The sequence below is a fragment of the Phyllostomus hastatus genome, unplaced genomic scaffold (assembly GCF_019186645.2).
Source record: "Phyllostomus hastatus isolate PE091 unplaced genomic scaffold, TTU_PhHast_1.1 phas_scaffold_501, whole genome shotgun sequence".
Taxonomy (NCBI): domain Eukaryota; kingdom Metazoa; phylum Chordata; class Mammalia; order Chiroptera; family Phyllostomidae; genus Phyllostomus; species Phyllostomus hastatus.
This window is the reverse complement of record NW_025334033.1, coordinates 62,645,883-62,669,416: the sequence shown is the minus strand read 5'-3', so window position 1 is coordinate 62,669,416 and position 23,534 is coordinate 62,645,883. Positions and strand designations below refer to the sequence as shown.

Below are 23,534 nucleotides of genomic sequence, written 5' to 3'. Positions count from 1 at the left end.
CTGAGCTGGTAGCAGGCCCCAAGGCCAGGCCCAGAGGCAGGGGCCAGGGGCCGACTGGCCACCCCTGGGCGGCCAGGGCACCCGGCAGACAGGCTGACGTGGCACGTGCCGGCAGGTGGGGCGGTGCGCCTGCAGGCGGCGGTCCCCTCCTGGGGCTCCACGCGCTCCCATCTGCCGCTGTCTCTTTAGACCAGAAGCTCCCGCCAGTGTCCTGCGGTTTCAGACGGGCCAGGAAGGGACAGCCTCGGGCCTTGGGAGTGCCGGGAACGGAGGGCGCTCGTCCCCCCGGCCTCACGCAGCCCGGCCCTCCTGCCCCTGGGCCCTCCTGCCCCTGCGCGCCAGAAAAACATCGTTAAATATCACTTCCCGGTTAAAAGGACAGAAACCGGGCCCCGCCCCAGTCATGTCTCCTCAAGGCCACTCCCTTGTGCTTTGACGGTGACTCTGAACCCTTGCTTGGCCCTTCTCACACAGTTCCTGCCGTAGACCGTGAGCCCGGGGCCCCGTGCAGGACGTGCGTGGTCTTCTGATCTCGGTCCCGACTCAGGGAGACTCTTCTCTCTCCCCGCCACTCCAGCCCCAGACCCAGAGGAAAGCAGCTTCCCTAGTCTCCACAGCACCAAGATGCCTGTGCTTTCACAGCCAGCTTCGAGGGAGCGGGGCACTCCCCTGGGGAGAAGGGAGGGAGCCACGCGGCTCTAAGTGGGTTTCCGTAGTTCCTGCAGCCCCCTTGGGGCAGAGAGGACAGCAGGGGCAGGAACAAGCCAGGACTGAGCCCACCGAAGCTGGGTCAGAGGTTGACCCCAGGGGAGAGGTCATCTGAGTCAGAGGAGGTGTTAGAAATCACTGGGGGAAGGAACCAGGTAAATGAGAGGTTTTCTAGAAGGCAGGCTCTACCCTCGCATCCTCTTGGAACTGCGTATTTCTACCTTACGACACCCTCTGGTTGTTGGGCGTGTGCGTCTGCCTTGGGGCCAAAGCAGCATCACCGGGACTGGGGAGCAGCTGCTGTGCATCCACCTGACCGCCCATGGCCACGGCCCCAGTTCATGGCGACCCCTCCCATGAAGCAACACCCCTTCCCCAAACGGCGTCAAACGACGCTGGACAGTCTCTGCAGACATTTTCGGCTGGGGTTTTGGATTCTTCCCACCCCTGCTACATTGTCTCAGCCCCAGCCGGGGAGCTGTGGCATCAGGCCACCCCTGCTTCCCCGAGGACTGGAATCCCAGACCCAGAAGCAACACGGCCCCGGGCAGGCGGCGAGACGCAAGCCAAGTCGCTAGGTGTTCCTCTGCTGCAGCCTGAGGAAAAAATCAATGCCGTGTTTATTCCTGTTTTCTGTTTCGGAGTCTTGGATGACTAATGACAGGCAGTGCAGTTCAGTGTCTCCTTAGTAATTATGGTCTAGGACTATTTGAAATCTGACATCCTCCCTGCAAACCATTTATTCTTAGACATTCCGCCCCGTCATCCCAGCACATCTGATTTGACGTTTCGCTTCCGCTGCCTTCTTGCCTCGCCGCAGTCACTGCTCCCGGCAAGGGTCAGGTGGTCTGCTCCGTGTGTTTGCTGATCAGCTCTCTGGCTCCACGGGAACCCTAATCCCAGAGAGCTCCCCCCAGGCCCTGGAGGGGAGCGGTGGGCATTCCCACCGTCTCTGGGGATCGCAGGGATTGGAGGGCTCCCGCTCTGTCTCGAGGTCCAGCAGTGCCTGCTGAGCTCGCCTCCTTTCTCTTACACTCCCAACTGGAGTAGAGTCTTGGTCTCTCCTCTGGCTTCTTACCTCACCTGCAAGTGTCTCTCCCTCCCTGCCATGCAGCGCCCCTTCGCACAGCTGCCTGAGCCCCAGATGTTCCTGGATCGCCGGCTTCGGCCCCGATTCTGAGCCCAGCTGGGTGCAGCGGTTTCCAGGCTGGCCTTTGGCACCCCTCCTGTTGCCAAGGGGGCGGGGTGAGGGCTTGCTCAGGAGGGAGGAATGACAAATGTTCCAGTGACAGATGTACCCGGAATCACCAAGTCTCAAGCCCTCGGGTTCCAGGAAGGTCGTGGCTGAGAGCCAAGGCCGGCCCTTCCCCGCTGCACAGAGCCACCAAAGCCTGCTCTGGGGCCCTGTCTTCAGAGACCCCCCAGGCGTGTCTGGGGAGGGGTTGGCAAGACCATGGGTGCTGCTCCCTAAAGAGGAAGAAGGTGCAGGTGTGCAGAGGGCCACCCGGGGACGTTGCGTGAGAGCGGCAGAGCCCAGGGTCCAGAGGGAGCCTCGCCCCTCTCGTGCGGCCCCGGGCCCGCAGCGGGAGAGAACCAACCACAGTCCGAGTGCCCCACACCAGCCGTCCGGCCTGGGCCCCAGTGTCCCAGGGGTGCCACGTCTCCGAGAGCGTCAGGAAGGCCCTGCGAGAGCCCCTCAGCTGGGAGTGCCTCTATTGCAGTTCCTGGGGCTCCAGAGCACCGTGCCCGGGAGCAGACTCCCCCTCCCGCCCCCCATGGTCACTCCACCTCTTTCACTTCCCACCAAGTGCTCCTCAGGGTGCAGGAGCCCTGTCCCCTCCTCCAGTCTGCCCCCGGCCTTTCCTCCTCCGCTGGGTGTTCACGGAACACCTGCCTCTGGAAATACCCATGTAGGTCTTGCCGCTTTTCCAGCCTCTCGGAACATCAACTGGCTGGTCACCCGAAGGCTCGGGAAGCAGGAACGGACCCAGTGTGTGAGCGCCTTCTCCATGCCAGGCCGTGTTCCGCTTTTCCTGGGCACGCGGCCTCTCGGCCGCTGTGGTGCGGGCCCCGTGAGATGACGTGTGTGAGAAGCGTGGAGCCCAGCTCTGCGCCGGGTGCTGGGCTGGATCCCGAGAGCACGAGCACGCTGCCCCCGGCCCGAGTCCTGAGAGTGCGCGTGTAGGCATCTGCGCGAGAGAAGTCCCGGGGACGCACAGGCAGATGTGCCGGCCGCGGGCGATCTGTCCTCAGGGGCGGGGCGGGGCCGGGCAGGGGAGGCAGGGGACAGAAGAGTCTCCACAGAACGCGTGACCTGGGGGCCAGGCTCAGCAGCTGCGTGGAGATGCAGACTCCTCCACAGGTGGGGCCCAGGTGGCCTTCGAGAACCAGCTGCTGGAGACGAGCGTGGGGCAGCTGGGGGAGTGCGAACGTGGGCTGGGTCGTAGGCGATCAGGAGGCGCCATTGCTTTTGGTGGGTGTGATGTGGTTGGGTGGTTAGATAAGAAAACCTCCTTGTTTTGTTTTGTTTTGTTTTTCAGAGATTCCTGCTGAAGTATTAGGGGTGAAATTTTACGATGCCTATCATTTACTTTAAAACACCAACCCTTGCCCTGCAGATAGCTATAGCAAACATGAAAAATGTTAGCAGTTATTAAATGTAGGGGATGTTGATTATATTAGCCTCTCCCCTTTTCTTCAGGTTTGCAATTTTGCACGAGAATGTTGGAAAGAAATAGATCAGGTTTGCATGTTTGGAGAGAGTATTCCGGAGGCCATGGTGGGGGACGCGCTCGGTGGAAGCTGAGCGACACCGAGACTCAGCTAACGGCACACGGTCCAGGGCAGGGGCCGCCGAGAAGGCAGACTCGGGACCGGTGGCTCCGCGGGGGATTCGGGAGGTTCCGGGTTTTCTCTCAGACACCTGGTGCTGGGGCCGGAAGGACGAGGCATCTCCACCAGCAATGACAAGGCATGGGGAGGAGGACACGGGTCTAGGTCAGCACGTCGAGATAGGCAGCCCGGGTGCGTTCAGGAGGAGCTGCCCTCGCGCGTGCCTGGAGGTCTGGAAGTCGGGCCGTGTCTGGGGCCGGGGCCGGGGCCATGGGGCGGGGGGCAGCGGCCTGCAGCTGGTAGCTGAAGGTGTGGGAGGCCTTGAGACCACCTGGGGTGTGACCCACAGAGAGGAAGAGAGGGGGCTTGGGCGGAACCCAAGGAGCGCCGACACCTGCGGAGCAGGAGAGAAATTTACTGACGAGGAAACGGAGGTGCCGGCAGTTTGCACGGCATTGCCGCAGCCACCCAGCTAGCCCCACTGGAGCTGGGGTTCAGGCCTGGGAACCTTGCAGGAGTGCGCACACCCCCGCTTGGGCTCTGGCCTTGCCAAGAGGTCAGTCTTGATTAAACCCAAAATTGACATAATTGAAATGCCGGCTGGTGTCCCTTCAAAGGAAGCAGAAACAACGGGCCCATTCCCCACAGGGCAGCCTTCGGGGCCTGACTCGTCTTTCTCCATAAAGACAGGAGGGAAGCAGCAGCCTCCCCCTGCAGGCAGCGCGTCCAGTCCCCATGAAGGGCAGCGGCCTCCAGGCAGATGGCGGGGGCTGGAACCGAAGCTCCCTGTGGGGATCTCCAGGGACCAACTAGACGCAAAATCTGCTTCTTCCTAAGACAACATGCGGTTTTTCCAGGCCTTTCCGAGCCAGGCAGGTCAATTGAGTTATAATTGGCTCTCTAATTAGAACTCCCACAAGCTGTTAAGTCCTTTACCTGCTGCCTGGCATCTTACCCCAAGGTGACGAACCTGCTTCTGCCTTGGGGAAGATTAAGGAAAGCTGGCCACAGTCTTGTCTTTCTCGCTGGCAGCGGTCCCCTCCAGCCACCCCAAGACTCCCACACCCGCCCGGGAGCAGTTTACCAGTTTACGAGAAAATTGGCCACAGGGAAGCCAGGCTCAGCAGGCCGTGCTGCTGAGTGATCTTTTGGAGACTGAATGGGGGGAGACAAAGCCCCCATTGCCATTGTCCCAATGTCCGAGGTGTCCTGAGGGTGTTTCAGTGGTACCTTACGTGTCCCCAGGTCGAGTCCCCGGAAGACAAGAAGGCACATCTCTTTCCTCCTGTTTTCTGTCCTCAACCCTGGAAACAGTGTTCTTGTGTGGCCTCCCCTCAGGCACCGAGACAGCAGTGTGCTCTGGCCCCCCCACCGGGTGTCCTTTGGCACTGGCACCGCCCGTGTGACCTGTGGGCTCCGCTGCGCTGGGGCCTCCTGCGGCTCCTGCCGCTAAGACAGGTGCAGGCAGTGCTGGCCGGGTCCTCAAGCCCCTCTGCTCATCACTCCCCGGACCCACCTGCGGTGACACCACAGGCAGCTTGAAATCAGCCCTGGTGCAGTATTTACACCATGGAAATCAGCAAACGCTACACATCGGGGCTTTTTTATTGTCTCAGAGAGCCAGTTTGCCAGCACACCAGTGGACTCACAGATCCACATGGTTTAATGGAGGGGGGGGTGGGCAGGGGACCTAGACAGAGAAGAACGCAGTGTCCCTGACTCGGGACTTCTGGGCTGGAGGGTGCTCGTGGCACAGGTGCATCGGCGCTCACCTTGCCGCTCTAGGGAGACACCGAAGAGCTGAGTGGAGGCCCCGGGGAGAAAGAATGAGACTCGGAGTTGCCCGGGCAGGTGGCACAGAGGGGTGTATGTTTGGGACACATTTTGGAGCAAAAAAGACCCATGTTTAAATTCTAGCTCTGCCCTCCATTGTGGACAGCATGGCCTCAGACTGTTACCACAGGGCTGTCGTGAGGGTGGAGGGCAGTTCTGAGCCCCTGCCCAGCACGTGAGCTCAACCTGGCAGCTGCCAGGCCTGTGCCTTTCACTCTCCCGCGGCAGGTGGCTGTGAGGGTCACGTGTGCTGCGTGAGGCTCCCCAGAGGCCGTGCGGGGTGGACATCGGGTCAGCCCCCTGGCCCTGCCCTTCCCCATTCTTCGGGAGAAGGAAAGGGCTCACTTCTCAGCAAAGCTTTCCAATCGGAGAGCAGGGGGGTGCCCAAGCGGGTCCCAGGAAGGCTGACACGCGATGCCCTCAGCTCCTGGGGCAGGCAGAGCCCCCATGCAGGGCACCGCTGGCTGCCACCCTCAGTGGACCCCAGGGATGGGTGCTGCGTCCCTTTTCCTCAGTCCACACAGTGTGCGAACCACGTGAGCCTGACCTCAGGAGCAGTATTCCCAGTGGCTTTGATTTTACTCTTCCAGTTTTCTTCGTTTCCCTGCAAGTGGCTGCCACAGCCCCTCAGGGATCCATTTCGGAGCTTCCTGCACGGGCACTTGGCCTGGAGCGGGCTCCCTGCTCCTTGTTGGCCATGACCCACTGACTGGCAGGCGGGGGCCACACACTGGCTCAGCCCCAGAGCCTCTGCTCAGAGGAGGGGCACATCCCTGCGCTCTTCCCCTCGGTGCCGACGGGCACGTGTGGGGAACCGGCTCTGATCTGGACGTTGACTCGCACCGTGTTGCAGTGGTCAAGAATGCAGGTGGCTCAACGGTGCGGGAAACGAAAGTGCCAGGCTTGGTCTCTGTTCCATTTCTGCAGTGTCCACGTGGTTCCCAGGGGCAGCTGCCCCAGCCCTGGACAAGGTGGGGGGGGGTGGGGGGCGAGGGAGAGCAGCAGGCCTGGGGAGAAAGTTTATGACAAAAGCCAGGAGTGAAAGCCTACGTTTCCAAGCAAACGGCCTGTTTTCCTTTTCCCCACTAAAGCGCGTGCCGTGGGTGCGGGTGACCCGCGGTCGGGTGGAGCAGGGTCCTGTCCCGCGAGTCCCCACCCCCCTTCCTGCCTGGATTCCATGCTGTGGGCCCTCTTGTTATTTGTGGGGAAAATTTCCCCAGGCTTACCAATTCCCACTCTCCCTCCATCACAGAGTATCTTACCATCTCTATCTGTTCCTGTTTAAAATGGAAAAAGAGTTGGTGCCAGACCCCGGCAGGGAGGGGCGAGGTAACTCGCCAAAATGACCACATTCCCAGTGGCAGGTAGTGAGTCACCCGACTGCGTGTCCGAAGGTTCTAAGGTGGACGGCCGGCGGTGGGCCGCAGGGCAGGCCTGGGCGGCCGTGAGCTCTCCTGGCCAGGCCTTCTCACTGGAGACCCCGGGGTGGGCTTCTGCTTGCGGTGGCTGGCGATAGGCGGTCAGGCCTGAGCACTGTGCCACCCGCCCGCCTCTGCCCCATCGGAGGACAGGTTGACACAGAGGCCCCATGAGGGTCTGTCAGGGTCTCTGGAAGGGACCCAGCCTTGGACCTCAGGAAGGGGTCAAGGTCTCTAGGACCCTTCTCCTCTTGCCTTCTCCCAGGAAGCCCCACAGCTCAGCTCTGCGGTGGTCGCAAGTGAGATGCTTTTCTGACCACGGGGAACCTCCACCGCCCCCACCCCCACTCGTGTCCCCGCCAGCCTCAGAGGGGCGAGGTGGCCACCTGGGACTCTGCTCCCGCCTGTGGAAGCCCGGTCCCAGGGCCCCGGGGGGCTGCTGAGCCTGCACAGGGCCCGTCCACTCACAGCCTCCCGGAGGCCCGCACCTCTCCAGCCGGGCTCCGCGGGCCTGGGGTGGAGCGCCCGCCCGCAGTCTCTGCACGCGGTCTTGGGCGGCCTCCCCGGGGGGCGGGCGGCTGGGAGGCTGGGCCCCGGCTCCCGAGGGGGGTCGGCGCCAAACTTTCCACTGCGTGAGTAGCTCGGCCGTGGGGAATAATAGCGACTTCCAGGCTGCCCCGTGCTGCTGTCTCCGCCAGACCTGTTGTTGGGGAAGGTGGGTAAAAATAAATAAATAAGCCACCTAGGGAGAAGTATAAATAATCAACAGGAGTCTCTTCCGTCACCCGTGGAAAGTGTTAGCACCCGCAGAAAACTCAGGCCGGGTGTGGCGGGTCCCACGGCCCCAGGGCCCAACTGCAGCTTTCTCTCTGCCGGGGGCCAGTAGCCTAGACTCCTGGTCGCTCGGAGCCTCTGAGCTCATACTCACCGCAGCGACAAAGCCTGCGGTTTAAACGGCAGCCTGGGGGAGGGGAGGCTGCAGATTCCTCGGGATCGTTGCCAGGAACAGTCTCAGGCTTCAGGGTAAGGAGGAGGCCCAGCGTCCCCCCATCTTTCTGGGACCCGAGGCTTCCTCCCATCCCCACCTCACCCCTCGCCCGGCCTCCCACCAGCCTGAGCTGCCTGGGGCCGCCCTGAGGTTCCTTCTCACTGATGTCCTGTGGTGTTGCCTTAGGGACTTGCTCGGCTGACGGTTCTGTTGCTTCGGTGAGGTCACGCACCGTGCAGCGCTCAGGAGGAGCTCACGCTGGTGTTTCTGGGTGTGTTCTCCAACCCCCGGATGCCTGGCCCCAGGCCACAGCCTTGCAGGGAGCTCCTCAGACCCCGGGCACGGGATATCCCATCAGCCCATGGGCCTGGCATCCCAGGATGCCGCCTGCAGCCACATGGGAAACACGGGCACTGGGATGTGGATAAAAGTGATTCAGTTGCCAGGGCTGGGGCCGGGGACGGGGCGGGCACCGGGGATGGAAAGAGGGAGCAGCTCCCCGCACCCCCGCTCTGCCGTGGAGTAGGGAGCCCTGCGCAGTCCCCAGGACACCTGGGCCCTGAGCTAGGTCCTCGCCCTCCCGGGGGCAGCTGCCCAAGGGGCCTGCCCCACCCCATCCGAGTAACAGCCGGAAGCAGGCCTCCCCCAGGAAGAGCTGGACACTGCCCGCACGTCTGCCCGCAGGGAGCTCTAGAGCCAGGGGCGACAGCTCCTCCTCTGTAGCTACGTGGCCGTGAGCGCGTCACCCCGACTCTGACCTTCAGCCTTCTCCTGTGTTTAAAAAGAGGGGCGGGGCGGGAGCATCTTGTTATCTCTGTTGGAGTGTCCTCCTCAGCCTCCTTCCAAGGCCTGGCTCTGCTCCAGACCTTGGGCCTCCCCACGTGAGAGACAGCCCTGCCCAGGTCACAGAGTCCACCTGGGGCAGGAGCCACGGCAGACCAGCCCCTCCAGGCCCGAGAGGGCAGGGAACGTGGCCGCAGGGACAGCCTGTGCCACTGCGCACCTGTGCCCGGCTCGGTGCTCCGTACGGTGGCACCGGAGTGTGCACAGGTGCTCGGCGAAAGTTTGCGGAAGGAAGGAAAGAGCAGACAGAGCTGTGGTTGGAGCAGCGTGAAGGGGCCCCCAGGCAGGACCCTGGGACCCGGGTGCTGGCCTCAGCTCGCCCTGTGATCTTGCCAGACTGCCTTCCTGCTCCGGCGCCCCGTCTCCGGCCCGTGAAACAAGAAGGCTGGCCCTTCTAGGAGTGCTCCTGTGTCCTCCTCTGCGGCCGCTGACCACCCCCTGGGTGCCGCTGCAGAGAGGGCACAGGTTGTGGGGCATCGGTCCTGAGAAGCTGCTGGCCGGCCGGCTGTGGTCCCCCCCCCGCCCCCAAACGTTCCCCTGATCCCCAGCGACTGTTTTCCGAAAGCCAGCACAGCCTGTGCACTTTTGACCGCGATGCCAAAGCAGCCGTTTCAGACATTAGGCCAGAGAAGACCCGGGGCCCGGGGCCTGGGTCCCTGCAAGGTGCGCTCGGAGCCAGCCTGGCCCCCTCCTCGTTGCTGGGGTTTACTGCCTGGCAGCCCGTCGCTCTGCTAATTGCAGACTAAGATGCTCTAGAACATTCCAAACCACCCTGGAAGAAAGCAGCTTTAAAAGATCCTGCAAGTCAGATGCTTAAAAAAAAAAAAAAAAAAAGGAGAAGGGAAAGCCGTACCCACATTTTCCTGGGCTTGCCGCCCACCCTTCATCCGGACCCCCAGCAAGGTCTCCCGCAGACCCCGTTGGGCAGCAGGACTCGGTGAGGTGAGGGAGGGGGAGGGGGCTCAGCATCTGCAGTTTCTCTGAAGCCCTGGAGTGAGAGGAGGGGTGCACGGGGCTGTTCTGGAAGCTTTTGATCCTGAAGGGCTGTCAGGGAAAAAAGGAGGGGCCTTTCCTTCATGACTCCCAAAGACTCAGCCAACAACATCAATGAGTGGGAATTAGATAGAAGGGCTAATTAGGGCTCCGCATTTAAAAAAAAAATTTATATGTATTTATTTTTAGATAAAGGGGGAGGGAAAAATAGAGAGGGAGAAAAACATTGATGTGTGAGAGGGGAGAAACAACTATCGGCTGCCTCTCACACGCTGGGGACCTGACCCGCAATCCAGGCATGTGCCCTGACCGGGAATCGAACTGGCGACCCTCTTGTCCACAGAGTGACACCCAGCCCACTGAGCCACACCATCCGGGTGGGCTCCACATTTTTAATCAACTGTTCACTCTGCCCAGAGAAGTGGTGAGCTCCCCATCACTGGAGGGTACAATCAAGAGCAAGAGGCTGCCTGTTGGGACGACAGCAGGGGCTTATGTGTCACAGAGCAGAGTCCCAAGGATTTCTGCTTCCAGAGCTAGTGGGCTGCTGGCTGAGAAAAATAAGAGGTTTTTGAAACACTGAGCTTTATTTCCTCCTGAGTCGAGTTCAATGCCGGAAAGGTCTGGTCCCCAGAAGGCACGTTTCTTCAAATAAAACAGCTGACCTGGAAAGGGGGCCCCGTGAGAGCACAGCCTCCTGCAGCCATCAGACGCCCCGAGTGAGCAAAGGTGCGGGCTGCCCCTGGGTGGGAGGAGGGAGGGGCGGGGCCGGGGGTCTCCCACCCCCCCCCGCCCCCGCCCCTTCTAGCATCCTCAGCACCGGTTCACAGCTCGCCTCCAAGAGGAATCTCCTCGGTGCCCAGGCTCCTGCCCCTCCCTGCCGCAGGCTTGCCTGCTGCCCGACCCTCTGCCCCGGCACTGTTCCTGCTCTGGGTGCTTGGGCCACAGGCCCTGGGGTACCGCACCCCCAAGTTTGCCTGAGGACCCTGGGGCCTTCGGTTTAGTAACTGGGCAGAGGAGTGAGGGAGGGAGCCGCCCATGCTTAGGCCTGACAAGTGAGCGGGGAGAGCGGGAGGCGTGGAGGCCGGAGGCCGAGAGGAGGCTGGGAGATTTCCCTGTATCGTCTCCAGCCCCATCATGGCGGCTGCTGTGGGCGCTGGCCCTGCCCGCCCCTCCGGGGCCCTTCTCCGCCCCGCCGGCCTTGGTCAGGAGGAGCTGCGCCCGATGCAGCCACTCCAGTGCCTGCCCGTCTCCAGGAGCCACTCAGCGGTGTTTTCCCTCCTCTCCTGCCTGCGCCCCCTCACACTCTTTGGTCCAGGTCCCCAGAACAGGATGCCAACAGCCCTCTGTTGCTCTGAAGGTCAATGTTCTGTCCCCCTCTCCCCAGCCCCAGGGCCAGGGGCAGGGTGGGTGGGACTCGGCAACCAGCAGGTGCCGGCTGTGGCGGCCCCATGTTGCAGGAGAGAGAGCCACAGCATGCGCACCAGGACGCCCTGCTGTGTCGAGGCTTGGAGAGCAAGCGGCAAGGCCGTCAGGAATGGCTGGTGGGCCTTTGGGGAAACTGTGTCAAATTGAGTGAAACGGCCAAAACGAAAAGCCCAGCCCCACACCAATCCCTACTCAAAACTTCCGACCTGCTGAGAGGAAAGTGGACTCACGCCGACTCCCAGGGGGCCTTTCTCCAGGACGACCTTGACTCGCTCTTGACTGACCTAGTGGAAGAGGCTGAGCTGCAGATGTGCAGGGCTGCGGACGCCCTCGGCCTCCGCCGGGACACCTCGGCTCTGGCTCCCTCGGAGCTCCAGGCCTGGTGAGGCAGGCCCTCCACGGCGAGCGTGTTGGCAAGGGCACCCACGCCCGGCCCCTGGCAAGCCTGTGCAGTTTCTGAGTACTCAAAACAAACAGAGCGAGACGCAAAGCAGAGTCCAGTGTGGCCCAGGCCCCCCCTCCCTGGAGCTGCTGGCGTCCAGGTGGAGAAGCCGGGCACTGCCGCCTCCCATCTGTGTGTGCCTCCAGCTCCTTTTCAAGGCATTGCTGCAAGGCAGGGTGGGGCTCGGGGCTGCCCCTCAGCTGCGCCCACAGACCGCCCCTGCTCAGACTGCCGGTGCCCCTGGTGCCTGCCCGAGGAGAAGGGCGGTGGGCAGGGGAGGCGGGGCTGCCCTGAGCTGCGAGGTCCCGCAGCTGCTCCAAGGAAATCCTTTCAAAGCCATGTCTCCTGTGGTCTTCTCAGAGGGGCGCTGGTTTGCAGTCTGTTCATGTTCTGATTTAAAAGAAAGCTGTTTCTGGGAACACCACCTCTCCCAGCCTGCTTCTCTCTGATGCATTGCATCCTCGGGAAGGAAGACGCAAATACCTGGACAGAAATGGTGGCCGCACCGTGCTGGTTGTCCTCACTGGGTGCTTATGTTTCAGCCAATGCAGACTGCCAGACCAGCCAACCAATCTACAGCCTCTGGGAGGGGGCAGGAGCTCGTGTGGGGTCCCCGTTCCCTCTTGGGTGTTGGAAGCCGCTCTAGGGGGCCTGGTAGTCTCCCAGAAAGCTCTCCCTCAGCCATGCCCATAGGCAGGCCCTGGCAGGATAAGCAGAGAGCGGCTGGGGTTGAGCACTGTGCTCGGGACCTGAAACTCGGGGCCCTCGCCGCATGCCAGCGCCTCTCCTCCCGACGCCTCCGGGGGCCAGCCTCAGGCTGCCTTCCGCAGGGCTCTGCTCCTCTCTGGCCCTGGGTGTCCTCGTGTGGGAGAGAGTGTCGGGCCAGACAGTCAGTAGGTGGGTTCTGGAGTGTTACGGGGAGCTGAGTCCGACCTGTGGTGCGTGAGCGAAGAGCCCGAGGGGCGGCCATGGCAACACCCTGGGCTCCTGCGGGAACAGAGCGGTTCTCCCGTGGGGCCGCTGCCTGGCCACTGCCCACCCGAGTGGCGTCAGGCCCAGCCGTGCAGAGAGGACCACAGCTGCCCCGCCCCGCCCCACCCCGCCCGGCACTTGCAGCGAAGCCTCGTGGGGGAGCAGAGCTGCAGAGGGGCCACCTGGGTGAGTGAGGCGCCTACCTGCAGCACAGATGTGAACGCACCTGTAAAGCATGTGATATGCACTTTTCAATCAGCAAAGCATGTGATATGTTGGTTATAAGCCCTCGCGTGCTGAAGATTAACGGGGCCTGGTAGGCCTGTGCATTTATCCCGCAGGTTAATTTGTGTCTTTGAAGGAGCCTCCTGGCAGCTCTGCCTAACACCCCACCGCCATCCCCACAGTGGTGTGGTGGTGTAGCTGCTGCCCCAGGTGGGACAGAAAGGTCTTTAAGCGCTCCGGTCCCTACCTGGGCCTTGGTGGGGACCCCCCGCAGCCTCTGCAGAGCCGGAAGCCAAGCCGAGAGCAGGGCCCGCGCGGAGGGGGCTCTGCAGCAGCAGCCAGGCCCAGCGGGGAAAGCACGAGGGGGTGCTTCATCTCCCTGTGGAGTGTTTGATTTCCGGACCGCCGTGCCCGTGAACAAGCGGCGGCCACAGGGAGAGACCAGAGCCGAGCTGTGTGGCTTCTTTGTAGTGGCGGCCTGGCTTTGGGAAGGATGCTTTCTTGCATGGATGTTATCTCCCTGTGCCCTAGAGGGACCAGCAGAGAGTGGTCTGTGACATGCCCTTCAGCCCAGAAGGGCTGGCTTGGCACCCGGGGAGAGCACCACGGGGACATCTGAAGCCTCCCACAGGGGCATTCGTCCTGCGGCCCCACTGCTGCCCTGAGCCAGGACACGATGTGTTCCCCGGAGCCGGCGCCGCAGCAGGACGCCTGGGGCACGACAGCCTGCGCGGGGCTCCGGCCTGGCCGCCCTCGGCGTGTGGCGGCCTGCTTAGTCCTTGGGCGCCATCGTCACACACGCCCAGATGAAGACGTTGGCGGGGGGGACGCCGATGGCCCTCAAACTGGCCCAGTCCATTTTGTCTTGTTTGAAATAACGGTTCGATATAATCTCTCATTTCCAATTCGATGCAGCACCAAGATCACAATGTACAAAACACCTGGTTGTAATCATTACAAGCTGAGCTCAGGGGGCTGTCTTCATGTGTGTCTGAACGCAGGGACTAAGAAGCCACCACCTCCTCAGGGACGCCCCCTCCCGGGAGGCCAGCCCAGGCCGGCTCCGCTCCTGCAGTGGCTCCGGAAACACCGGGGTCGGGAGAGGCGGGAGCTCGCCCACCCCTTCTCTCCGAGGCAAGAGGGAAGGCCTTGTGTTGAGAGCTGAGAGCACAGTTGCTCGAGCTCGGGTCTCAGCTCTGCCACTCGTACCTGCAGGGGTGTCTTAGGCAGGCCTTAGCGGGGAGCAGGGGTGGGGTGCTCCTGCCTGCCAGTGGCACAGCCCAGCACCCGGCACCTCACAATTGCTCGGTCATCGGGGTTTCCGCTGCACCCCGAGCTTTGGGAGCAGGCCTGCTGCTTGCTTTCCTCTGCATCCTCGACACAGGACTGAGACCTGGGCCGCCACTCAGTCGGTTTGGGGGTTGTGATGTAGGGGGAGGGCAGGTCGTTGAGGCCATGCAATACATCACACATGGAAACCTCTGTCTCCTGCCAGCCTGGGGGGCTGGGAGCAGGGCCTTGGGGACCTGTGTCACCGGGGCCCTCGGGTGAACGGGAACGGTCAGGGCTTCGGGCAGATGGGCTTGGACAGATGGCTCTCCAGTGCGGGGGCCGGGGCTGGGATGCCTACGGTTGGGGAGGGGGGAGGGGCCGGGGGCTGCATCCTGCACATCTCCTCGGGCTGTCCGACCAGCCAGGCTGAACCGAGGAGTGCATGTGGTGCCGATGCTGGACCCAGCTGCCAGTGAGAACAGTGAGTTTGGTGCCAACCTCGGGAGCTGTGCCTGTGATCTCTGGAGAGGAGAGGAGGCGGGGCCTGTGGAATTGGAAAGGGTGTCAGGGCTCCGGTACCTAGCAGTGTGTCAAAGCCAGGGAGGGCCTCTTGCAGAACAGAGGGACTTGGGGTGTGGGTCAGTCCCGGCGGCCAGCACGTCTAGGTCCCGGCCCACCTCTGGCCAGCCTGCCAGCAGCGCGGCGACAGACACGGCCCAGACCCCGGCCGGAGCCTGTTCTGGGTGCTCTCACTATGTGACAGGTCTCTGAGCACATCGTGGCTCGCCAGGGCTCAGATAAGAGGCTGGTTTTTCACTCCCTTGCCTAGCCGGATCTGGCGGCCCTGGCCGGTCTGGCTGTCTCCTTGAGCAGCTCCAGCGTTCGGAGTTAGTTCCACTGAGCAGATTGCTCAGGACGCTTCAAGGTCATCTGGAAATGGCAGCCTGTTCCCCTCTTTGGTATATATGTTCAGGGACGGGCTGAAAAGTTCCAGGCGCATAAGAACCCTAGAACTGAGAGAACCACAGGGACTCTGAGCTGCCCGACGCCGAGGGTCATGGGCCGGGGTCGCCCTTTGGCCCGTTCTCTGCAAGCTGTTGGGGGGGGGGCGGGTAGACTCCCCTCCTGCCGCACACCCTGCGGGAAGCCGCACCCAGGCCCAGCGGCCCGCCCGTTTCTCAGCAAACCTCCCAGCAAAAGGACGGGCGTCCCAGTCTCCACGCCAGCAGGGTGGGGGCAGGTCGTGGCGGCTCAGAGGGCTGACACGGGGTCCCGTGGGGCCGAGGCCCTGCTCCTCCTGGGTTTGCACGTCTCCTGGGCCCGCTTGCTGGCTAGCAGGGCCCCCCAGTCCCTTGGCCCCTGCGGCCACCCCAGGCTACAAGATTATAGCCAGCCTGTGGATACCAGAGGGGGGCAAGGAGCCCTCCCCGTCCTGGCGAGAATCTGCAGGATGCACCCAGAAAGCAGAGCCGAGCCGGAGAAAAGCTGTGCCCTGGAGCGCAGTGACCTGAGAGGGGGTGACACAGTCCGTGGTCAGAGAGACGAAGGGGAAGGCACAGCAGGGCAGGTGCCCATCTGCTGTCGCTCAGATGTAACTGGGTTAGTGCCTGAGGGGCCCTGGGCTTGTCTCTTAAAGCAGCAGGCAGCGGTGAGCTGGCGGGGAGACCCAGTGAGGAGAACAGGGACTTGGGCCTCAGGCAGACCTGGGCTGGCCCGCAGCTCCACACTTCTTGGGCCCGTAACCTCGGGCAAGACACCTGGCCTTTCTGAACCTTGTCTCCTTACATCTGAAGTGGCAGTCGTGTGAAATGAGCCAAGAATAAGGGCCCAGCGTAGCGCCTGACCCAAATGATAGTCTCTGCCTGCAGCCCAGTAACCTAAGAGGCCTCTTGGTGTCTTAACACCTGGCTTGTCCCCCATCACCCATGTGCCAAACACATGCAGTGTGTTTCTCCCCGATTTGCAGAAAAAAGGTGGTGTGTATTCGATACTGCAGACGCACCAAGAAAGCCGGGCCTTCCAGGGACAGGGTGGGGCTCCTTTCGTCATCTTTTTGTGCCGCCACCTCCCAGACCCCTCCCCCACCCCCTCCAGCCCTCACTTCCCCATGGGGAATCGGGACGCGCTGGAGGGGGCTGCCACGAGCAGTCATCTGCCCTCGGAGAAGGGAGGCAGGAACTCACTGGGCTTCGCATCCTGTTGATTGCAGCCTAGGGAGGTGGCCTCCCATTCTTTCCACTTGACCTTCACGCTGGGAAGCGAGGGTGCCGAGCTCTCAGATTTTCTCTCAAGGACCAGAGTGGGAAGAGCACCCCCACCCTGTGGGCTCCTCCCTCGGGGGTTTCAGGAGGGCCCCACGGGGTAGGAGGTGGGGCTCTGGCCCGGCACAGCAGCCAGCTTCGTGCCTGGGGGTGGGGCGCAGAGCCCCCGGGAGCCAGCGTGGACTCACCTGTGGGATGGGAGAGGGGCGCCTAGTGCGTGGGGTGTTCCTCCCCCACACCAGAGGCGCTCCTCGACTGTGGGCTCTTACACCAGGTGCCCGCGTGAAACTGCTTTGGGGGTCCCCAGACGACTCACATGAACTGACAGTGGGCACTCAGAACAGTGCCTGGTGCGTCGTGGCCACTGTGAAAGCATTTGCTACCGTGATCACGATTAACGGTCGTCCTGCAGGAAGCCCCCACTCTCGGCACACAGTCGCTCATCCCCTAGCGGGGTCGGGGAGAGGGAGCTGCCGGGTGAAGACCCCGTGCGGATGGGGAAGCAGTTCCCTGCGGTGGCCCTGCGTGCAGACAGGCAGGGCTGGGAGGCACCTGCTGGGGGGCCCCGGCACCGCTCACTGGCCCTGCCCGGCCTCAGGAAGGCCGCTGAGACCCGGCGGCTCACACCGCAGAGCCCGAAGGCCATGCCGTCTGGGGCGGGCAGAGCGCAGGAGCCAAGGTGGATCCTCGTGGCCAGCACTGACTTCCGGCCACCGCTCTTGCTCTGAGGCTTCAGGAAGGGAGCCACCCCCTGCCTGGCCACAGCCACCCGCTCGGAGCCCTCTGCTCGGGAAGATCCAACCCAGGGCCTGGTCCTTGCCCTCTCCCCAGGCGGGGGAACTGCTGATGTTTTCTTTCGGTTTTCCTCTCGGAGAGGGTGGGGCTGACCTTGAAGTCTGTGTGCCCTGGTCGGGGGAAGGCAGCCTCTGTCTGCCCAAGGCCGCCTCCACCTGCTCGCTCCCGGAGGCTTCCCGAGTGGCCTGCCCCACCCAGAGCTGGGGCGTGTGGAGGAACCCACCCCCACCCCCTCGCTGCCAACAGCGTCACATGCAGCTCTGGGGCCACCGCCTCCTGGCCTGTGCCCTGCCTTCCCCCCGTAACTCATCTCAGAGGCCACGGCTCTTCAGAGTGGACCCCACCTGGTCCCTCGGCACCCGTGGGGCCCGCTGCCGGTGGCTGCTGCCATGGCCAGCCCCCCCCCCCCCGGCAGGCACGTGCGTGCCCTGGCACGGGCTGGCTTTGCTCTGAGAGCCGACCCACTGGCCCTTGACCCTTGGCAAAGTACAGGCGTGAGGACATTGGGGATGACTCATCCGTGCATCTGAGCCACAAAAAGGAAGTGCAGGCCTTTACTGGGAGACTCAGGGTGAGATTCACCGCATTCCCGGGTGAGAAGACGGAACACTGGACAGAGGTCCGGCTTCTCCAGGAGAAGGCTCTTGTCTCCTGTAGCAATTCACTGCATGATGAGGGCCGAGCCTCACAGGAGCGAGTGCAGGGGAGGGTTGCCACGTTGCGCCGTGTGTGATGTGCACCCACGTGTTTGGCCCACACTTCCAGGAAAAAAAACCTTTCATTTTAATTTTTTAATTCAGTTTTTTATTATGTATATTTAGATACTTGTTTTTTGTACTATAAAGGAATTTCAGCACTTATTTTTTAACATTATGGTACAAATAATTTTATGTAACAAATCATTACAAAGCTAGAGTTATGCTTTTAACACACAAGCATAAATAAAAGAATTAAAAACATTGATATAGATGTGGAATGAGTACTACCCATGGATAATGAGCCTCCTAATTTTCCCCTCAAAAATTTGGGCAAAAAAATACACATCATACATGGCAAAATACGGTAGCTAGTTCCGTGTCCAGCAAAGTAGAAGAAATGCACTGAGATTTTCTCCATCTGCCAAGGCAAAGAAGATAGCTCCGTAGAGAAAGATCACAATGAATGGAGTCAATCATGTGTCGGTTCTTTGAAAGGTAACTTTCTCAACTTTGAAGACAGATTAGATAGACAGATAGCCAAAGATCAGTTGAATTCAATTTAAAAAACTAAAAATGTTCAAAGAAAAAACTCTCAAATAAAAACAGACTAGACAGTGATGATAGCAGGCGAATACCCGCCTTCTAAAAGGCACATAAACAAGGTCATGGGAAGTAGTTACATCGGTCGTCATGGAAGAAACGCAGCCTTCATTCAGTAAGGAGGGACGTTCTGCACTTGTGAAATCAGCAAAAATAAAGAATAATGACCGTGGGGGTGGGGCCGGGGACCGGCCACTGATGGCCCAAAAATCGATGTGACCCTTAGAGAGGACAGTTTGCAAATTATTTGGAGAACCCTCAAAAGAGTCCCATTCCCTGATCCCATCAGGCCAATTTGAGGAAACTGGGCCTGAAAGAAGCACCTCTAAGTGGTGGTCAAGCTGGTCCCACTGACCCTCGTCCAGGGCCTCTGTGAGAGCCCGCAGAGGGCTCTCGGCCCCTCCCGCCGCCCTGCCCTCCCCCAGCAGCAGCTTTTTGTCGGTGTACACCCGGAATGTGTGAGTGTTCTCAGTAAGGTTCCATTGAACCGAAGACTTCCAGAGCTATAAAAAAGATTTAACATTACTAACCTAGCAGAGTGAAGAGGCCCTGGCTGGTGTGGCTCAGTGGGTTGGGCCTCATTCTGCAAAGTGAAAGGTTCGAGTCCCGGTCAGGGCACGTGCTGGGGGATGGCGGCCTGGTCCCCTGCTTGGCCCACGTGTAAGAGGCAACCAATCGACATTTCCCTCACGGATCAGTGTTCCTCTCCCTCTCTTCCTCCCTCCCTCCCCCTCGCTCTAAGAATAAATTAAACTTTTTTAAAAAGTGAAGGCACTCTCTGGAAAGACGTCCATCTCAAGGAGTTTATAGTAGCGAAGAGACTGGACACAACCTAAACGCCGTCCCCGTCGGGGAGAGGCTGAGTGGAGGGTGAGCCCAGTGCGTGAGCGAGCACAGACGCGTCGGTGTGGGAATGTGCAACTTGGAAACGCGGCTGTGATAAAACACTGGGGGACCGACACATACCGCCCCCCCGCCCCGTGCTTAAAACTGAAAAGCAACAGCTGTGCCCAGGCCGAGCCTGGGGTGGGCAGGGGTCAGCGAGATTAGGGACTTTGTTAGAATAGGGGACTGTGAGCTAATTTTTCATAGTCCTGTTCTCATTGTTACGATAACGATGCCACAAATGGCATTTCTTTAGGTTAAAAAAAGAGAGAGAGATGGCCCTCCCACGCAGGCAGGGGTCCGCTGGCGCACACGGCCGGCCCTCTGACCGTGCCGTTCCGACCGGCTCACTCCTGGGCGTTCGCTGTGCGGACGAACTGTGTGAAGTTGCCGTTTTTATCATCCAAGAGTGGCTGACTGTCAGCAACTTCATTTGGTTCAAGCGACTACCCTGACTCTTGCCCCTGAGTGCAGGAAGAACTTGAACTTACTACGTGCCCAGCCCGAAGGAGCTCCATGCTACCTCCAAGGCACTTACTGAAGCTCAGGAGCAGACAGGAGCCCAGAGCCGTAGACCCTTTCTGACTGTCTGTCTGTCTGTCTGTCTGTCTGACACCCACAGGCCCTGATTCTACACCAGCTGGGCCGCTACAGTCTAGCGGAGAAGATTCTTCGAGACGCGGTGCAGGTGAACTCGACGGCCCACGAGGTCTGGAACGGGCTGGGCGAGGTCCTGCAAGCCCAGGGCAACGACACAGCAGCCACCGAGTGCTTCCTGACGGCCCTGGAGCTGGAGGCCAGCAGCCCCGCTGTGCCCTTCACCATCATCCCCCGCGTGCTCTGAGCCGGCGCCTGCCAGCCCCTCCCACCCCCGGCCCGCGGTGCCCTGAGGGGGCGGGTTGGCCACGCCGAGGCCCCAGGAGAATGCGCGACGGACCGCCGTGGAGTAACCAAACAGGCCCCCCATCACCACGCCCCCCCAACCCGTGTTTCTCTTGTTCCCACCAGCCCAGCGATCATTTCTGAATCTACTGACGTGGTTGGAGACGGATTGCGTGCCATATTCTATTAGTCGACATCTGAGTTTTAAGTAACACGATTATGGAATTAATCAGCCAAAGTAGAAGAATATATTCCAAGTTAAAATTCAGTGGCAGAACAGATTATTTTTATCCGAGCTGTAAAGGGAGCGGTTCTCTCCTCCTCCCCACGCCTGCCCCACCCGTGGCCCGGAAACCAAATGTGAATCTCCTTTCTCCCACCTCAGTGCTAGTCCGAGCCAGGACACCAGCCAACACTCTCTTGGTTTTGTTGTCGATCATTGTACCACGTGATCAATTACCGTCCTCACTTAGAACAAAGCCTGAGTCCGAGAATATTTATATTTTACCAATATATGCCTGTTACAAGAGAAGGAAATATGAGTTATTTAAGTTTAACTTTTTTATGTGAATTCAGAGTTTATTTATCAATGGAAATATGTACAAAGAAGCTTCAAATGGAATATTTACCGACATTCCTTATACATGACAGACACTTGGCTAAATGGGAAGATGATGTTAATAATAAAATGATTTTTAAATGGACCGATGGCCGGTGTCATTAGTAAAAGCCCCCAGACCCGACAGAGCTGGAGGCTCAGCTCCCGGGGCCGCTCTGAATGGGTCAGCCCTGGCCCCGCCCCCCCAGGAGGCCCCGCCCTGATTCTGGCGTGGGGAAGACGCCTTTCCCCACTCCCCCCAGTTATCTGGGGCTGGAGCATGTGGCTCGGGCCTGGACGGTGGACATCCAGCATTCACCAGCCTTCCCCCGAACCCCCCGGCCTTGGCCCCAGCCCAGGGGCCCTGCCCCCGTTCCCCGCAGCACAGCCAGTACTGGCCGGAAGGGCAGTAAGGCTCAGCTGAAGGCCACTGTACGCCCGCCGTGTCCCTCTTGCATACCTCCCCGCCTCCCCCAGCACCCCCGGGCCTCCTCTCGCTGCTTCGCTCCCTGTTCCTGTGTGTCCACCGGACTCCCTCTGGCTCTTCTCTCACGGCGGCAGGGTGGGTGCTGTCCGTGCGGAGGCACCAACCGTGTTGGAGCGTTGGCGGCTGTGCTCTCAGGCCTTGCACAAGGCGGCCGCTCGGTGGCGGGCAGCTCTTACCACGCCCCGTGCCTCTTCCGCGGCCCCCGCCCCCCTCTGGTTCCTCTCCCTGTCCCTGCGTCTGAGAGCAGCGCACACCTGGGCAAATCCCCTGCTCGGGGCCTGTCTCGGGAAGTCAGCAGTGGACAGGCCACGCTGAGCCGAGGGACCCCACGTGCACCCCCGCCACCCCCGACTGGCCGGTCTTCAGGGGCTCCCGCTCCTGCCACCAGCCTCCCTCTCCTCCCACACCCACACACCCACGGTCACTTCCTCTCCAGCTGCCCCGCCCACGCTCCGCCAGATGGGACCAGGAAAAGCACATCCTGTGAATATCTCAGGCGAAGCCCCCTCCAGAAGGAACTTTGGGGGTCAGACCGAGGCCCCCCCTCCTCAAGGCAATACCCTGAGGGGCCCTTTCCCAGTCTGCACCTACCCAGGGGCCACCCTCACTGAGACATTGTCCCTCTGGGCCTCCGGCCTGCCCGGCCTGCCTTCCGGGCTGAGACATGAGTCAGCAGGCAGCTGAGGACTCCAGGTGCCAGGAGGGGAACACCACCCCACAGGGCCACACTGAGTGTGGCCTCAGAGCCAGGCTGGGAGAGGATGGCTCCTGAAGGCTCAGACCCTGAGCGGGGCTGACCTCGGGGAGGGGCGGGCGGGTTGCAAGGTGCCTCCTGCAGGCTGGTCTAGAGTCAGGAGCTCCAGATGGCGATGCAGCTGCCCACAGCCCCCACAGCCCTCCCTGCCTCCCCCACCTTCTGCTGGGTGACCCCTGACCCCCTGAGGACAATAGGGTTTCCTGATGACCAGTGCACTGCAGGTCACTCCGATCTGGCTGGAAGCCCAGCTCTGCCTGGTCACGTCAGCTCCACTGAAAAAGGGCTCCCAGCCCCTCTCTCATAGTGGGGGTGACGCGTCCCCTCGCAGGGCTGTTGGGCATGTGACAAAGCGCCGTGCCTGGGCCCAGGGGCTCCCTGCAAGGACCTGCAGGGGGAGAGCGGCCCCGGGACACACCAAGGAGCTCCAGGGCCAGGCAGGAGGGGACGTGCTGGCTCTCTTCTCCCTCCTCCCACACACGACTATTTGCAGCACAGCTCGAAGCCACGCGGAGACTCCCACTGCACTTCATTCATTCACTCCTCTCCACGTGGAGGCGGCGGCGAGGGGACTGGGCTGGGGTCCTGCCCTGCCCGCCGTGCCAGGCAGGCAGGGGTGCAGCCTATAGCCTTCCTCACCTTTGCCTTCTGGGACTCGGAGGGTCGTCCTGAGGCCCTGGGTCCAGCCAGCCATGAGGAAGGAGCCGGGGCCCAGCCGTGCCCCCGTGCACCATGGGCGGCTCCCGCCTGCAGCTGGGCTCCCGCTGCAGGGCCCACTGGCTGGGACTTGAACCCGGGCCTGCATGCCCACTCTCTGCAGGGCTTCGGGGGGCTCCCTCGTGCTGCGTCTCGGTTCTCTCGTTTGTGAAATGGGCAAGCCGAGGTGGCCGCAGAGATTCCAAGCGTGTGAAACACAGACAGGGCCGGCAGCACGTGCTTAGCCAGGGGGCGCCTCTTTGGGCATTACCTGACTCACAGTGTGTGTGTGTGATGACTCTCGGCTGGAGCCGAGCCTTGCCCTCCCACGCAGCACCTGGGAAGGTGCAGCTGCCGGGAAGGCGGACCGCCCCCCACCCCCAAGCTCCCTGGCGGCTTCCTGGGCGCCCAGCCTGGTGTGAAACCCAGCAGTAACTGGGCCTCGCTTCTTCTGTTAGTCCCCACGTATCAAGTACCTCCTGTGGCCAGACACAGGGCCCCCGGCCTTGGGGAGACAGACAGCAAGCAGAGGCGTAAATAAATAATGACCCGATTGATTGAGCTCCTGGGGCAAGTTTTAAGTGGTGGTGCAGGGAGGGGGCTCTTGGGGAGGGGGCTACTTGAAGTCGGAAAAGCGTCCTCTGAGCTGAAAATATTAACCAACTTTAAGACCTCTCAAGGTTGTTTTTTTTTTAAATGATTTTTCAAAGGCAACTAAGTCAATTTTTACAATTATTTTCATGTAGCCAACAGTGGCCTTAAAAAACAATAAAATTAAATAAGAAAAATTAAATAGCCCCTGTGTGGAAATGCAGCTAGTGTACCCACAACTCTGCCTTGAACAAGCAAATAATAAGCAGCCGTCCCTCTCCTTCTGTGATTGTAAAACACGTGCCCACTGTGTTCGTTTCCTGTGGCTGCCGT

The 23,534-nt window shown here is 61.1% G+C and overlaps 1 protein-coding gene across 4 annotated transcripts in view; it reads left to right on the top strand.

Moving 5' to 3' along the window:
• Positions 1-20,779, top strand: part of TTC7B (tetratricopeptide repeat domain 7B) — a 211,185-nt gene extending 190,406 nt beyond the window's left edge. For all 4 annotated transcript variants that reach the window (XM_045822944.1, XM_045822943.1, XM_045822942.1 and 1 more), the window contains one exon: positions 19,816-20,779. In XM_045822944.1, coding sequence (XP_045678900.1) covers positions 19,816-20,037 — 222 coding nt within the window. In that variant the 3' untranslated portion in view covers positions 20,038-20,779. The remainder of the gene's footprint in view (positions 1-19,815) is intronic.
• Positions 20,780-23,534: the final 2,755 nt, after the last annotated feature.